Source organism: Antechinus flavipes, chromosome 1 (assembly GCF_016432865.1).
Source record: "Antechinus flavipes isolate AdamAnt ecotype Samford, QLD, Australia chromosome 1, AdamAnt_v2, whole genome shotgun sequence".
NCBI classification, from domain to species: domain Eukaryota; kingdom Metazoa; phylum Chordata; class Mammalia; order Dasyuromorphia; family Dasyuridae; genus Antechinus; species Antechinus flavipes.
In genome coordinates, this window is record NC_067398.1 from 510060318 (window position 1) to 510077466 (window position 17149).

Here is a 17149-nt window from a genome sequence, read left to right on the forward strand (position 1 = left end):
CCTGTAAAATAATGAAAGTACAACTGATTCCACTGCACTCTCAAGATATTAAAAAAAATTTCCCAAAAAAGTAATCAAGTCAATTGGTAAACGCCTTACATGAGATTGTTAGACACCATTATCTGGGGACTTAAATATATAACCAATAGATCCAAGAATAAACAACTGTACTTCCATGAAGAGGAGGTTGAGAATATAAGAAATGTTTAGAAAAAGGTGTTTTTTATACTTTAGTCCAAGGAGCAGCAGCCACAACACTTACTCAGCAATATTTACATTTCACAGAGTCTTTTATCTGTTAGGACTTTTGTCTAAACCCATCTTCAGGTCAGAGATAATTTTGACTAGAGAATTAACTAGGTTTTCTGCAAGCCAAAGGAAAGTTATATACTTGTATTTGTTTTGGATAAGGGGAGGGAGATTGGACTTTAAGAGAAGGGAAGTTGAAGATTTCATGAAACTGAAAAAGCTTTATAAATAGGTGGGCAGGTGACTCAGCCGCAAGAGCACTTTGCTTTTTTTTTTTTTGCTCTTAATTTTTTGCTTGCCAATTCTAAGTTTGCAAGCTGTGGAGAAAAAAAATCCTTTTCTTTTTTGAAATAGAAATTTGTTTTACAAACTTTTTAAAAATTGATTTTATATTATATTAAAAAAACTATTATGGTACTACTATTATTTCTAAATTAATAGTTCCTGACACAGCTTATACATGTAATATTTTTAGTTATCAAGTAACTTCCAATATGTGCATATTTAAAACTACTTCATCATTCTTTAAAATATCACTCTGTTTTCCACTGTTTCTATTTACATTCAAATATGTAGTTTAATTGACTGAAAAAACTGAAATAGTATCAAAGGGGCAATAAACTCTTGGTTAATTGGTCACAAACTGAGAATAAATGTGCTTTTTACATTTAAGGTCTAGAATGATATACATTTCATATATATAATATTCCAGTATAAAATATAACATCCTCTGTTTGGAATTTAATGCCCTTCTAAATCTGGCCTCTTCTTTAAATACTTTATTCCCCTCTACACACTACAATCCAGCCACACTGGCCTACCAGGAATCCTCTTCTTCCTCATTCTGCCTTCTTAACTTCCATTCAAAATACTTAAAATCTGACCTCTTAGAGGGTTTCCTGGCTCTTTCTCTTAACCATTCATTTACATATTTAAGATTACTTTTTTTTTTCTATTCTGTATTTATCTTGCATGTACATAGTTATTTACCTATTATTTCTCCCATTAGAATATATCCTACTTGAGGAGGAAAGACTGTATTTTTATATTTCTTTGTTCCTCCAAAGCTTAGCACAGTTCCTAAGCCATAGAACACATTTAATAAATACTTATTGATTGTTTGACTAAAAATGATTTGAAGATTATAGCCAGAATGGGCCAATTAGAAACATAAAATCTAGATTGGAGATAAAAATATGACCTGGAGCAAAAGCTGCTTTCTGTATCTTATTACCAGTAGTCCCAGTATAATAGAGATTTACTTATTCTAGAGTTTTGACTTTGATGAAACAAGAATAAATCTTTGCATGCTTCAGAATATGTGGTATTTAACACAAATTCACAAATAACTAGAAGGTATTGATAAATAAAATCTAGCCATTTGCCAGACCAAGAATGCCTGATGTTTCATAGTTTTTTTTTTTTTATCTTCATATATTAATAATACAGCAAAGTTTAGAGGTTTCCCCCTCTGCCCTCAAAGGTGTCAGTCAAAAAAGGTAATTTTATATAGACTCTTCAGTTTTTCCTTCCTGTCTCATTTGTTTTATTTAGTTGTATTCATTAAAATAAGTAAAATTTGGATATGCTCATTCACTAATATAATCCTAGCTCAGATCTTGATAACAATAAACTTGCCCCATTGTAACTGCCCTCTAACTTTCTTTTCTGCCTTTTTTTGCCTCTGCTCTAAACCATTCTACATGTCATCACTATCTTCATGCCCCTACTTCTTTGCATCTGAGACTATGCCTTATACATAGTAGGCATTAAACCACTAAGTATTAGGAATTTTATTTGTTACTTTGCATATAAGATCTTGTTGAAAACAATTTAGTTCTTTGGTATCACTCATGAATAAGAAAGTACAATATAAGAGAGTTTATTTACTTAGCATTTTGTGGATAAAGAACAGTGGTTCCTGAATTAAACTAGTAGAGATTTTCATTAAAACAGTAATATAAGCACCACATATATGCAATTAATACAACCACCATACTCACAGTTATAATTAGGTGCGATCCGATGTTGAGCCTCCAGGCTAGCTAATGTAATATGAAAGATGATATGCAGCAACAGGAATGATAGACTGGTGAAGCACAGGGACTTTAACAAGCGTCCTGTGTGCCCTAGAAAACAAGAAACAAGAGAACTGTAAGAATATCTAGAATACAATAAAGCTGGTTGTATGTATATTTACATCTGAATCTTTTTTCTATTACATTATCTACCTCCATAGCCCTGCTATGAGGAAAATACTTTATGAATGTTAAGGGGCATTAGAATTCTCTTAATTGAAATTATAAACCCATCGATGTAGTAAGAGAATTGATTACATGACAAATTAGTAATATGATCCACAAAAATGATACTGACTTGCCTATATGCTTTACTTAAGAAAGATTCTTTTTTTTTGTAAAAATTATCAACACAGATATATGGTTGTAACAGTCAATTTAGAAAGAGTTCAAGTCATAAGAAATGATCATTTCATGCTTAATTTCCAATATAAGTTTTATATTTTTATTAGCACTAAATTTAAATAACTGTGGGTTACATTAGTCAAAACTGATCCGAGTGATATTTTCTCATTTATGTCAATCTTTAGCCCTTTAATCAATGTCTGGCACATAGTAGACTTGTAATAAATTCTTGTTAGTTGATTATCACACCCACAAAAAAAGTTTCAGGAGAAAACATTTTAAGGAAAAATTCATTATATGTGACTTTTAACCTAATCTAATATTTCAATTGTATTTATTTTTATAATCAGGGTTCAAATACTTAGCTCAAAAATATACTACTTAAATTTGCATATAATAATATCTAGGCAGAACTAAATATTATTAAAGCAATATTAGTTTTTTTTAATAGTTGATATGAGTGTTATTCAAATAACTGCTAATTCAATGTCAGCTAAGTTTATCTTTTATGAAAAATTTACTTAATATAAACCCACTTTATTGTCTTTTTTTCTTTTTATCTTTCAAATTAATGACATTTTGTCACTATATGGGGAGTCCCAAAACATTTTTGGAATCTTATATATGTATTTTAATTGCTTATATAAGTTCCAAAAATTGTGCTTTTGTCTTTGTATATCTGTATATGTGTATGTGTATATTAAACATATACATATAATACACTGTTAAGGGACAGGTCAATTCTCCAAGAGCCTCCACAGCTGTGGATCATAACATCTGAAGGAGCTGCAGAGCAGCCTTTGCTAACACAGGTGTTGTGGACTAGGAATAAGATAAATTGGAGGTAGAGGAAAGAGGAGAGAGGTCAGACAACTTAACAGCCTCTCAGTCAGAGAGGCCAGGGAACAGCAACTGTCTCTCGGTCTCCTTGTATCATCCTATCACAAGAGGAGATCCATTTTGGGTTGGATCTCCAGCAGCCACTGTCGGGTGGCTCCCACGTATTCCAACAACTCTCCCATGTATTGCAACAATACATGATATAAATGGTATATGTTATGGCTATATAGCAAATAATGTCATTTTCTTATATCAGATTTGAGGAATAAGGATGTCCTATATTGAGAATAATTCATCTGTGAATATTCCAGACCTGTGATTTCATAGACAGGAATGTTTTTTGTCCAGACACTTTTTTTTTCAGTAATTGATTCCATGAATTGCTATAACCATAAATCCATCGCCTATTTGTCAAGCTTTCCTCACCAAGTTCCTCTACTGACTACTAGACTGTACTCAAATATCAGGCTATCACTATTCCCTTACTTGAAGCCTTTCCAGTTTTATAGGGTTGACAGATTTGTTCTCTGTGGCTATAGTCTAAGAGTCTGTTATCACTATACTATAGTGGGGCATTGGAGAAGAGCTTTGCAGGAAGACTTTGTTATCATACCTAGAAAAGTACAGGTGCTTCCTAAAGTACAAAATCAACTATAACACTTAAAATCTGTGCCTATATTGGTTATTGGAGTGCATTATTCACTCAGAAAAATCTTCAATATAGATGAGTAAAACTAAATTTATCTAATGAATAAACCAAGCTTGAATGTGTTTATAAAATAATATTAATTTCTGATGTGATTAACAATAATAACGATGATGAGGAAACAATCTTGGTGACAATATAGATTACTTCTATATAAAAATCATACTCTTAAAATATGATCTCTTTCAAAGGTAAGGAAAATGATATATTGGTGTTACTGAAAAATAACACTGATATAAATCTGTATGTTTTAGAATAAAGAATACTTCACATACTCCACTACTTGTAGACAGCTATAACCAAGTTTCATATTTTCAAAAAATGAGCATACTAACCCATGCCATAAATTTCCTTTATCCACTCAATTTATAAATCTCTATAATCAAACCTATGAGAATCAAATTACTCCCCTATGGTTCTAATGACCATTTCTGTAACTTTCTAAATGTTAACACCTCTGCCTAGTCATTATTCCACATATATAGTGGTTCCTTATTGGAATGTAAGTTCCTTGAGTACAGAGTTTATCTCACATCTTAATTTTCAGTGTTTACTACAGTTCTTGATACATAGTATGTAGAGGGCTGAAATTCCAAAAAGGTATGTTTGAAAATCCAAAAGGCTAATTACCTATTCACTGTGAGATAATAATTCTATTAGCATACATTTGGATAATTGCTCTTCTCACCATTGGTGATTGCTGAATGTTTGGTGTTAAGATAATTATAGGCAAGGTTTGGGGGGTGGGGGGGAAGAGGGGAAGGCCAGACGCACTTGGAGGCAGGACAAGGAGGAGAGAGGTTGGCGACTCCAGACACCAGAATCCAGGATTTTGCTTGCCTCCTTCCTTCATTTCTCCCCCTAAAGACCAAGGACTTTGATTTATCCTGATTCTGACTGACCCTGAAGCCCTCCAGGGAGCTAGCCCATACTCTATAATAGTAATTGTTTTAAAAGAGTTTTTTTTAATTCATTCATTAAGATAAGATAAAGATTTTGAGAGCAAGTATGCCCTAATTCATGTCAATATTATAATAATAGAATTTGAGAGGAGAAGAAGGAGCTGACCTGTAATTTCCTCAATTTAGGGAAGTGCTAAAATGGAAATGGAAAATTCATTAAAAACCAACCAACTTTTACTAATTGAAAAAAAATTGGATTTTAGAGTACAAATACTGAAATGAATTTCCTTTTTAATATTAGCATGGTAAGGGGGCAACTAGGTGGTACAGTAAATAGAGCACCCGTCATGAAGTCAGGAAGACTTGAGTTCAAATCTGGTCTCAGACACTTAATACATCTTAACTGTGTAAGCCTGGGCAAGTCACTTAATCCTAATTACCTCAGCATAAACAAAATAGCATGGCAAGGGATTGCTAGGAAAGAATGTCATATACATTTTAAGTTATTGTCAATTTATTGAGTGTTTTTCTTAATTGATTTTTTTTAACAGAAGGGTTCAATTGTAATAGGGAGCTATTTTTAAATGATGTAAAATTAATACATCAATAAAACTTTTTATAATTAGAGAAACTAAAATGGGAAAAAATCTGGCTTGATATTTATATTTATATATTGAATTGTCTGCAGGTATAGTAAGTGACAAAAGTTCTTTTTAGTTTATCAATTTTTAAAGAAGACATTTTCTAAAAACTAAGCAGCAATACATTTCAATATATCCCTTTAGCATCTGAAATCTCAATTTTTCCACACTTTGATAGTGTGATCTTCATAAGCAGCTGTGATCAGAAAGAATCAGAATCCCATGGTAAAGTAAGAACTTCTCCTATTTTAGAAACCTTCATTCTTGGAAGATGTGAGAGTAGCTGCTCACATTGAATGTAGCACTTAAACAATCTCTCACTTTATAAGGCTTTACTTAGAGTTTTGCTACTTCGGTCAGGGTCTGTCAGAGCTTATGTTCCATCACTAGAATCTTTTTAAATAGAACATAATCATCATTTTTCAGGAAGGCAGCAAAATAATTCTTGTAGGCAGGGAATTTTAGCCTGAGGTTCATTGATACAATTTAAATGATCACTGGATTTGGTTGGGGAAAAATAACATTTTTACTAACTTCTAAGTGAATTTTCAACTTATTTTAAAACCTTTTTCCTGAGGAGTTCATGGGCTTTACCAGATTATAGATGGAGTCCATCATGAACTCATGTGTGTGCATACACACACATAGACACAAACACACATATTCCCCACATTAGAATCCCTGGCTTAAGGAAATACTATAGCAACAGACACTGGGACTGTGCTTTCATTGGTATGAAGAAGTGTCAGAGGAGGAAATCCGCTCTACTAATACAGTTTAACATTTTCTCTGTACTTCATTGCCTAGAATACTGAGAATTTAAGTGACTTTTTTAGAGTAACACATCTAATATATATATTAAAAGTTATAGCTGGCTTCTAGTTCAGCTCTCTAACATTAAGTTCTTTGTCTCTTATCGCAGTATGGCTTTAATACTTATCTATTAACTTGGATGTGTGAGGAATTTTTTGTGGTTAAGTTACTGATGTGCCCTTGGTGTGACATTTCGTGAATGGTCCCAGACTCAGCATAAACAAATGAGTGTTGTTTAAAACTAATTACAGGATAAGTTCTTTTGCTGTGCCCAGGAGACTTTTATTAAAACCAATGGAATGAATTTCTGAGTCAGGAAAAGCATTTCATGAGAAATGACATATCCCCTACATCAGTGTTTTCAATACTTCCCCCCCATGAGATCATCAGAATGCTGCCAAACATGCTTTCCTTGTATTCAAACCAGATCCAATTGTGCCTACCCATATCTTTTTTTAAAGTTAAGCCTCAATTCAAAGAGATATAAAAAATTTCTTAAGTAATTAGATAATGTGCACATATAATAAGATTTTAGGAGAATGATTCTTCTAGGAGGAGAAAATGTTTCCAATGCCCAACTTAATTTCTGGGAAGGGTAATAGCAAAAGTGATGTTTCCTCCTGACCCGAGACAGATTGAGACCATATGTGGAGTACACATGGTTTGGGAGAAGAGAGACTGAAAACGATTGAAGTCTGATCAAGAACAAAGGAGAAGAGATGACCAATAGAGGAAAAAAGGAAAGAGAGATAGCTAGGTATACCTGTCGTTGAGTACACCTGGGGTCTATGGTTATCATTGTTGCCTTTGTCTTCTGGGACTAGATTGAACAACTGATTGAACAAAAGTGGAATCTTAATAGGTAATGACCTAGAGTTCTTAAACATGTTGAAATGTCACTTTCCCTTTGTTTCCCTTTATCTATAAAAAGGGGAGGATATTTTATCCAAATTTATTCATGTTTGTTCATAGTTCCTGATTTATTTCATGGCAACTGATTCTATATAAAATGTGATTGATCACAACTTTTTAAAAGTTTGTGTTTAAATTTTCATGAAGAGGGATTTGCAAAGGAGAGGGATAGTAATTGGCTTTGGTAAATAGGCAAAAGTGAATTCTTGGTAAATCTTGAATAGGACTTGAGTCTCAGGAATGATTTGAGAAACATGGCTTTGACTTATTAATTTTAACTTATGTCACAAAGCAGGTAAAGCTAGGTCTTGGGTTTTTCCCCTTAGGGAAAAGCAATTCACCACTAATATTTTTTAGGAGTGGATGCACTGCCTTATCCATTGTGTCTCCTTTTCTCCCTACACATGCACAGAGAAATCTCTCTTTGGTGACAGATTTGAGGGTGATAACCAGCAAGTCTTGACTAGTTGGAGGAGAAAGAGTGTCTGGCCTAGGCTGGTAATGCTTCAGCCAAACAAATTTCCAAATATTCTACACCAGTGGTGTCAAACTCACATAGAAATAGATCCCTGGGAAGCACAAATTGATTTAATAAAATACAATTTAAAATTAGCTATGTTTTATTACATTTTAACTTTGGTAAACATTCCCCAATTACATCTTAATCTGCTTTAGACAGCTCTTGGGAGTTTTTTCTGGATGCAGAATCCTTTGAATTAGATACTTTCATCTTATACATATAACAAAGAAATCTAAAGAGAAGTGAAATTAAAAATTATTGGAGCCTAAAGTCTTGGTTTCAGATCCTGTCTCTCACTTCAGGCAATCCTGCAGTGCATACCATGATTCTCTTGATAAAGCCTAAGATTACCTTAGTTTTTATTTTTTACTCCCATGTAACATTTCTATCTTAACATCTAGTCCACCAGCATCCTGTCCCTCACATAACCTTTCTGGTTAAGTCTCTTCATCTATAAAATGAAGAAATTATATTAACAATGTGAAAATCTGTGAACAATTTGATAAACAAATTAAGAAAAATACCTCTTTTGTACATTCTGAAAAATTTCCTTTGAACTCCCGAAATCATTCAATTAACAAGCATTTATTAAAAATCATACCATATATACCAGAAACTTTCTGTGTACTGTGATTATAAAGACAAGAATGAATTTTTTTTTTTGGTATCAGTAAATTTTTATTTATTTTTTTAATAGCTTTTTATTTACAAGTTATATGTATGGGTAATTTTATAGCATTACAATTGCCAAACCTTTTGTTCCAATTTTTCCCCTCCTTCCCCCACCCCTTCCCCTAGATGGCAGGATGACCAATACATGTTAAATATATTAAAGTATAAATGAAATACAAAATAAGTATACATGTCCAAACCATTATTTTGCTGTACAAAAAAAATTGGATCCTGAAATAGTGTACAATTAGCCTGTGAAGGAAATCAAAAATGCAGGTGGACAAAAATATAGGAACTGGGAATTCTATGTAATGGTTCTTAGTCATCTCCTAGAGTCCTTTTGCTGGGTGTAGCTGGTTGAGTTCATTACTGCTCCATTGGAACTGATTTGGTTCATCTCATTGCTGAAGATGGCCAGGTCCATCCGAATTGATCATCATATAGTATTGTTGATGAAGTATATAATGATCTCCTGGTCCTGCTCATTTCACTCAGCATCAGTTCATGTAAGTCTCTCCAGGCCTTTCTGAAATCATTCTGTTGGTCATTTCTTACCAAACAATAATATTCCATAATAGAATAAAAAAAATGTCCATGCCCTCAAAAATTACTTTATAATTCTAACAATGTCAACATGAATAGAACTGTCAGAACACACAAAAATGCAAAAAAACATAGCTAAGTTTAAGTTTTGGTTTTCTAAATCAAAATGTGCCTCTCAGGGATGTGTTTCTATTTGAGTCTGACATCATTGGTTTAGAATATTTGCAGAATTATTTGCTTGAAGATGAAAATAAAAGGGAATGGAGTGATACTCACTCCTTTCCACATTTGCCTTGTGAGCAATACCTTCCTGGTGTAGAAACCTCCTTTTTTCCTCCAACTGGTCAAAAATCACTAATTACCAACCTCAAAGCTGCCACTGAAGAGAGAGTTTTCTCTGTATGTGAAGGAGGAGAGGAGATGCCATGGAGAAATCAATGTAATAACTCTCAACTCTGCCATTAATACATTTCTCTGTAGTCCAAGTGTAGCAAGCACCAAAATAAATTCAGCAGAAATCAAACTCCTTCACATATGGCAGAATAAAAATAAAACACAACAAAACAAAACATTTTTAAGGTAATTTAATCTAGAGTTAGGTTAATATTAACATGTCCTCTGAACCACAGGCATGCCATCCTTGTAAAGACTGCCTCTAAAATACTCTTATAATAACTTTTCAAGACTCCACACTAGCTGGTGGAATTGGGGATGGGGGAGAGGTTGGTAACTGTATTTTACTTGGTCTCAGCCCAAGTGTTACCACCATAGCTTCTGTCAGGGACTATGTAATTTGCTTATGAAGTTCTAAATTTGTTATGAATTTAAAATCTTATGACACTGGCAATTGTAGCTCTTTGCACATTATAATAATAATTGGCATTTATAGAGGGATTTTAGAGTTAATTTTCCCCCCATATCAATCCCATGAAGTAGGTAATGCAAGTATTATTGATTAAAGGTGAGACCTTAAGTAGCTTCCCCACAGAAACACAGCTAGTCTTTAACTACCCCTAGTGATTTTCAAATTCAACTCAAAATCTATCTTCGACTTGAGGTCTTTTCTGATTCTATAGCTATTAGTGCCATCCTTCCCTAAATTACCTTGTTTTTAACTTAGTATACATTTTCTTACACTTATCTCGATAACTCTTTGGGGACAACAGATACATATGCAATGGGGACTTTTTATATATGTCCACATCTTCTAATGTGAAAGTGGTGTAAAAATTGTATTTTGTTCTGGTTCCATTGACCAGCTCCTTTCTCCTTCTAGTCTGTTTAGTAATTATATACATCTAATATATATTAACAACAGCAAAAAGTAAGATTATAAAAAAGAATCTACAAGTCAGCTATGGATTGTCACAAAGATGGAAGGAAGTAAACCGTATCAAAAATTAATAAAAAATCATATCCTGGCAACATGTGCTAAATCAGGGGAGGCCATGTAGAACTTTGCTGCCTGGATCTTTTTGGTCCTATGATATGCACATCTCAGAGAAGGTGTGAGAGTAAGACCAGTAGAACACCAAAGGTAACTGATAACTTTGGGGATGATATGAATATGCTAACTTTAAAGTTTTACTGACAATTTTGACATGATCTGGATCTGTTAATGAACTAAGTACAAGGGGAAATGGATAAGAGTTAATCCAACCCCCCCCCCCCCCAAATACCTATAAAATGTGACTTCATCCTCCTCCTCCTCACCAAGATACTTTCATCTTCATTGTATCCACGATACCTAGGGCCTTCAATTCTAATTGATGGTTATATGAGTAATACTCTCTCTCCATACTCTTCCCATGCAATTTTCCTTTCTTCAACCCTGTCCAGACATCTAGTTCTCTATCCTACCATCCCTTTCACTTATTATCTCTCTACTTTCTGTGCTACATGTTCCTACAGACTCTGTACCTTATTAAAGTGTAACTGCCATTGTGGTCTTTCCTAACAAATACTCAAATAACCAAACATGCTTGCCCCATTTCATGATTTCATAAATTAATTCACAATTCAGAGACATCTTGCATCCTCCACCCTCTTACTATTGACTTTGTAGCTAACAGACTGAATCTTTACAACTGGTAGAATGAGACAGTCCCACTCTCTTGTGTCTTTTTTCCTATTATGTCCAGATTGACCAACAGTAAAGTTGCCATGAACCGAATTAGGAAGGGAAGTAGCTTTCTCCACTCTCTCTTTATACTCCGTGATTCTGAGAAGTGGGCCCACAGTGTTTATTTTGATCCTTCTTGCCTTCTAAATTTCAAGGGCAGATTGAAATTTTCACTGGAACCAAGTATTTGAGTCATGGAGACATTAGAGCCCACATTTCAGATGAAATGTTGCATTTAGTCACCTTATCGTGGAAGGCAGGCAAAGCCAGAATACTTACGACTTGATCCTAAGAGGAGGTCTCATAATTGGAACCCAAGACTATGCTCTATAGATATTGAGATAAACTATGAACCTAATCCCCTCTCATCTCCTCAGAGACTGAAGTAGTAAAGAGATTGGGAGAATGGAACTATGCATCATGTGTTGAGAGGATTTTGTCTGTTTATTTATACACATTTCAAGTAAATATACCTTTGTAAAATCTAGTCTGATTCTTAATGACTACATTGAACAGGATGTATGAGCCCTCCTTTAATTGAGGGAACACCAGCAGTGGAGCTTGGAGCCAAAGCTAAATACACTCAAGTCCTATTAAGGGTAAAGAAGAACTCTGAAGGAAGAAAAAGTAACAAACCTGCTCTTTAGGCCATGGGAGCCAGATCAGTCCCTGTTATATATCATAATCATAAAAGAAGAGAGATAATTGGAAAATGCATCTTTCAGGAGGAGGAGTACATCTACAGGAAGGAAGTAAAGCAGTAAAATTATTAACTTTTCCAAGATCCTGCTCTTTTTGATGAGGTGTACTGAATGTTCCAATAACCTAAAAAAGAATGGGTTTCCAAGGGATGAGATGGAAAGTGAACCCTTTCCTTGAAACCCTCTCAAATGACCTTAATCTGATTGATATTACCTTCTAACCACTTCTCTTACTAATTTCTAATCTTTCATGACAAGGAAAGAAGGAAAGTGTTCTTATATCATTTTTCTGTGTTTCTGATTGTGTGTGTGTGTGTGTGTGTGTGTGTGTGTGTGTGTGTGTTTCTATATAACCAACTTTATAGTTTAAAAGATCATTGTAGAGCTGTTCTAGGTCTCAAGGGTCAGAAAAACTTTGTGTGCTAACAGAAGAGACACAGACTACTGGCTCAATCAGGATCCAAGACTTATCCAACTCATAAAATATGTCTTCATGCCTCTAGGCTTAATTATCTATATTAAAACTGTCAAAAATTAAAAAAAAAAATTGAGGCCTCTAAACCATATATAAGGATTTTTGCTGGCTTCTAAGAAAACCACAAATTAACATTATATGTTCTATTGTGTTTTTATTTATTTTGTCAAATAGGAATGTTACAGGCTGCCTGATTGACACCTTTGCTCTACATTCTGTTCTTACTGCTCACCAAATGGTTTAATAGTCAGGACTACAACCTTGCTGATGAAGGAAAATTATCAGACTTTACTGACAGGACTCAGCCTCATTTAATGAAAAGACTACTGGGTTTAAGACCTCTATTACTAATTTTCTATGTTATTTCTGGCAGGTTATTTTATTTCTCTGGGTCTCAGTCACTCTATTAAAGTATGATTTTTGACTGGAAAGTGTTACCTGAAACTCCATGACTTCTTCCTCCTACTTTTTGCACTGCATTGACTGCCTGCTGCTTCTAAGACTGAACTAATGTTGGGCGTACTATACCAGTAGTTTACAGGAAAAGGACATACATGGTATCTGATGGTTTGTTCTTGTTATTATCACCACATATCTCCCCCAATTTTATATGAGTCTTATCAATAATAGAATTATAGAGTAAGAGCTGAGACCTCCAAGGTAATTTAATGCAACCTTTTCATTCACAAATAGGAAACTGAATTTTAGAGAGACTAAATATCTTATCCAAATTTACATGGGTAATATTTTGCAGAAGTAGAACTTTAAATAAAGCTCTTTGACTCAAAATCCTGACTTCTTTTTATGGCAATATGGTGCCTCCATTTTTTTTAAAATAAGTTGTCCAGAAACCTTCTGTTTATAACAGTGTTTCTAGGGGGAAATTCATTCTGCCTTTGAGAACCTGATATCAATGAACTCTTGAAGCCCCAAACTTCTAGGTGGTTTCTATCTGTATTTAACCAAACTCTCACCCAGGAGGCAATAGAAAAAAATCCCTGTATATAAAGTACAATGGCACAAGTTTTGTGCATGTCCTTATGTGGCTACTTAACTCACATGTCTTAAGAAAGATGTGCACAAAAGGGTGAGAGATCTTTCTTGCTAAGACTACAGGGATCATGGCATATGGTTCTCCCTGAGTTTTATATTGCCCATTGGTGAAGTCTTTTCCCCCTTTTAATATTATCCTTAATATCTATTTTAAATTGAATTATTTTTATAAATGAGGGGGAAAAGTCTTCACCAATGGGCAATATAAAGCTTAGGATACATGTAAAAAATAAAAGAGACTGTGGAAATTTTAAAAAATGAACTGAAGCCTTTCATTTGCTGCCAAAAGTATATTATTCTCCTCTGGTAATAACCTGTATATCTAAACAACAGTCCAAAAATTGAGTAACAGTAACCTAGATTCGTCATTCTGCAGATATGGTTCTGTCTGACCAAAAAAAAAAAAAAAAAAAAAAACTCAACAAAACCCAAAACAAAACAGAGAACAATCAACCACTGGACATTTCCAGTGATTTTCCTGAGGACATGGAACTCTGTGTGTTCCCTAATACATCACATAAAGCAATAAATAATTGTTGATTAATTCATTGACTAAAAATTTCCTAATGAGAGCTTTACAGGCAGAATGCATTTTATAGCATAATCAATAGCTGATGAAAACATGAAATAGTCTTTATATGGATAGAACATTAAGATTTGCAATGTGATATCCAAATATTTTCTCATTTTATCCTCACATAATTCTTGGGATGGGACCTCATTTTACAGATGAGGGTACTGAGGTAGGTGGAGATTGTCACTAGCCCATTGCTGCACAAGCAGTAAGTGTCTGAGATTGGATATGAACTGAAGTTTCTTTGACACCTGTGTCTGAATAAATGAATGAAATGAAGACATCCTTCTCCTCAAATAAATGTAAGTATTAGTAGAAAGGGAGATAAAACTCCTAATATACAATGTTAGCATCTTGACTATTCTTTATGTACATTTTGTAGTATGAGGGAAAGATCTGAATTTGAGGGTTTACATTATTAACTTGCATTAAGAATCTATAAAACTGTTTGTTTTCTCCCTTTTTTTGTCCCCTTCATATTTAAACCTGGAATCTATGTCATGTAAAAAGTGGATAAGTTAGAATAAAGATAAATCACCTGCCTAGAATGCATTAGACAGTTGGGCAAAGACCCACATTATAAATTCTACATGTAAATTAAATGAACTTAATATGGAAATGAAAACAAAAAAGTAAGCATAATCTCCTTTCACATTAGCTTCTTGCAAAACTTCCTGTTTTTCTTAGAAGATTGTATGATTAAAATGCTAGCAGAATAGTACTCTCTCCTCAGCATCAATAGATAGTAATATCCTTCAAGGCAGTTCTAAACCTTACTGACAATATCCAAAATATTTTATCAGAGAAGACTTGAAACTTAACACACTCAATTCCCTAACTTCAAAATTTTCTCACAGAGAATGACTTATCTATTCTTAGTAATACAATGATCCAAGACAATCCCAAAGGACTAATGATGAAGCATACTATGCACTTCCAGAGAAAGAACTGATATTGACTGAATATATACTGAAACATACTATTTTTCACTTTGTTTCATTTTTTCTTTTATTCTAATCTTCTTGTACAAAATGACTAATATGAAAATGTTTTACATAATTGCACATGCATAAGGAATTGCACATGAATAACATCTGTTAATTACTCTTTCAGAGATAGGGAAGGTAAGGGAGGAATAGAACTTGGAACTCACAACTTTAAATAAAAATGTTTAAATTTTTTTTAAAATTATAATTAAAAAATTATAAATTATTTTTAAATAGCAAAACCTGACCCCCTCCCCCCCCCAAAAAAGAGAGAGAATCCCTTACAGGATATCCAGCAACATATTGCCTCTCTTTGAATTTTATAGATTTTAAAAAAAAATAAACTAATGAGCTAAGCACAAGGATTCTTAATTTTTTTTAGCTTGTAACTTTTTTGAGCAATAAACTAGAGATTGATACAATTAGGTTGAATAATGGATAGAATACTGGTTTTGATGTCAGAAAGACCTAAATTCTAACATTGACTGATACATTTTGCAAAATATCTCTTAGCCTCAGTTTATTTATCACTAAAATAGTGTTAATAATATCACTTAATAAGATTGTTGTGATGATCAAATGAGAAAATCTATGCAAATTGCTTTGCAAACCTTAAAGCACTATATAAATGCTATTATCATTCTTATTATTATTATTCCTCATCTAATAAGATTCCTGACTTTTACCTCAATGCTTATTTTCTATATATATATATACCCTAAATAGCAGACTTTGGGTTATAAAGGACTTCAGAGATCATCAAAGGCTGAGTAGCACTTGAAAAACAATTGCTTCTAACATGTTCAGCCAGTTTTCTTAAGATTTTCACTGGACACACCTGTCAGATTGGCTAAGATGACAGGAAAAAATAATGATGAATGTTGGAGGGGATGCGGGAAAACTGGGACACTAATGCATTGTTGGTGGAGTTGTGAATGAATCCAACCATTCTGGAGAGCAATTTGGAATTATGCCCAAAAAATTACCAAATTGTGCATACCCTTTGATCCAGCAGTGTTTCTATTGGGCTTATATCCCAAAGAAATACTAAAGAAGGGAAAGGGACCTGTATGTGCCAAAATGTTTGTAGCAGCCCTATTTGTAGTGGCTAGAAACTGGAAAATGAATGGATGCCCATCAATTGGAGAATGGCTGGGTAAATTGTGGTATATGAATGTTATGGAATATTATTGTTCTGTAAGAAATGACCAGCAGGATGAATACAGAGAGGACTGGCGAGACTTACATGAACTGATGCTAAGTGAAATGAGCAGAACCAGGAGATCATTATACACTTCGACAACGATATTGTATGAGGACATATTTTGATGGAAGTGGATTTCTTTGACAAAGAGACCTGAGTTTCAATTGATAAATGACGGACAAAAGCAGCTACACCCAAAGAAAGAACACTGGGAAACGAATGTGAACTATCTGCATTTTTGTTTTTCTTCCCGGGTTATTTATACCTTCTGAATCCAATTCTCCCTATGCAACAAGAGAACTGTTCGGTTCTGCAAACATATATTGTATCTAGGATATACTGCAACATATCAAACATATAAAGGACTGCTCGCCATCTAGGGGAGGGGGTGGAGGGAGGGAGGGGAAAAAAAAATAAAATTGGAACAGAAATGAGTGCAAAGGATAATGTTGTAAAAAAAAATTACCCTGGCATGGATTCTGTCAATATAAAGTAATCATTAAATAAAAATTAAAAAAAAATACTACATTTATTTTTATTAAAAAAAAAAAAAAGATTTTCACTGGAAGATGTAACTGGACTTAGTTTGCCTTTTATGTCCCTCACTTAATATGGTGTAATTTTGGGCAAGGCACTTTTTTTTTTCTGGATCTCCATCTCTTCATCTGTGAATAAGATGAAAATAATTTCTACTGTACTGTCTGAAGCAATGACAGGAAGCTGAAGCTGATGATTTTTCCAAAGAATGAAGACATAAATTTTTAAACATCATTCTAAAGGGAGTAAAATCCTACATCTTAGGAAAGATCTGTC

At 33.7% G+C, this 17149-nt stretch overlaps 1 protein-coding gene across 1 annotated transcript in view; it reads right to left on the reverse strand.

The window, feature by feature from the left end:
- Positions 1 to 345: 345 nt before the first annotated feature.
- LOC127544030 (piezo-type mechanosensitive ion channel component 2-like) overlaps positions 346 to 17149 on the reverse strand; it is a 195783-nt gene continuing 178979 nt past the window's right edge. Inside the window, exon 3 of the mRNA XM_051970475.1 lies at positions 346 to 2378. Coding sequence (XP_051826435.1) covers positions 2197 to 2378 — 182 coding nt within the window. The 3' untranslated portion in view covers positions 346 to 2196. The remainder of the gene's footprint in view (positions 2379 to 17149) is intronic.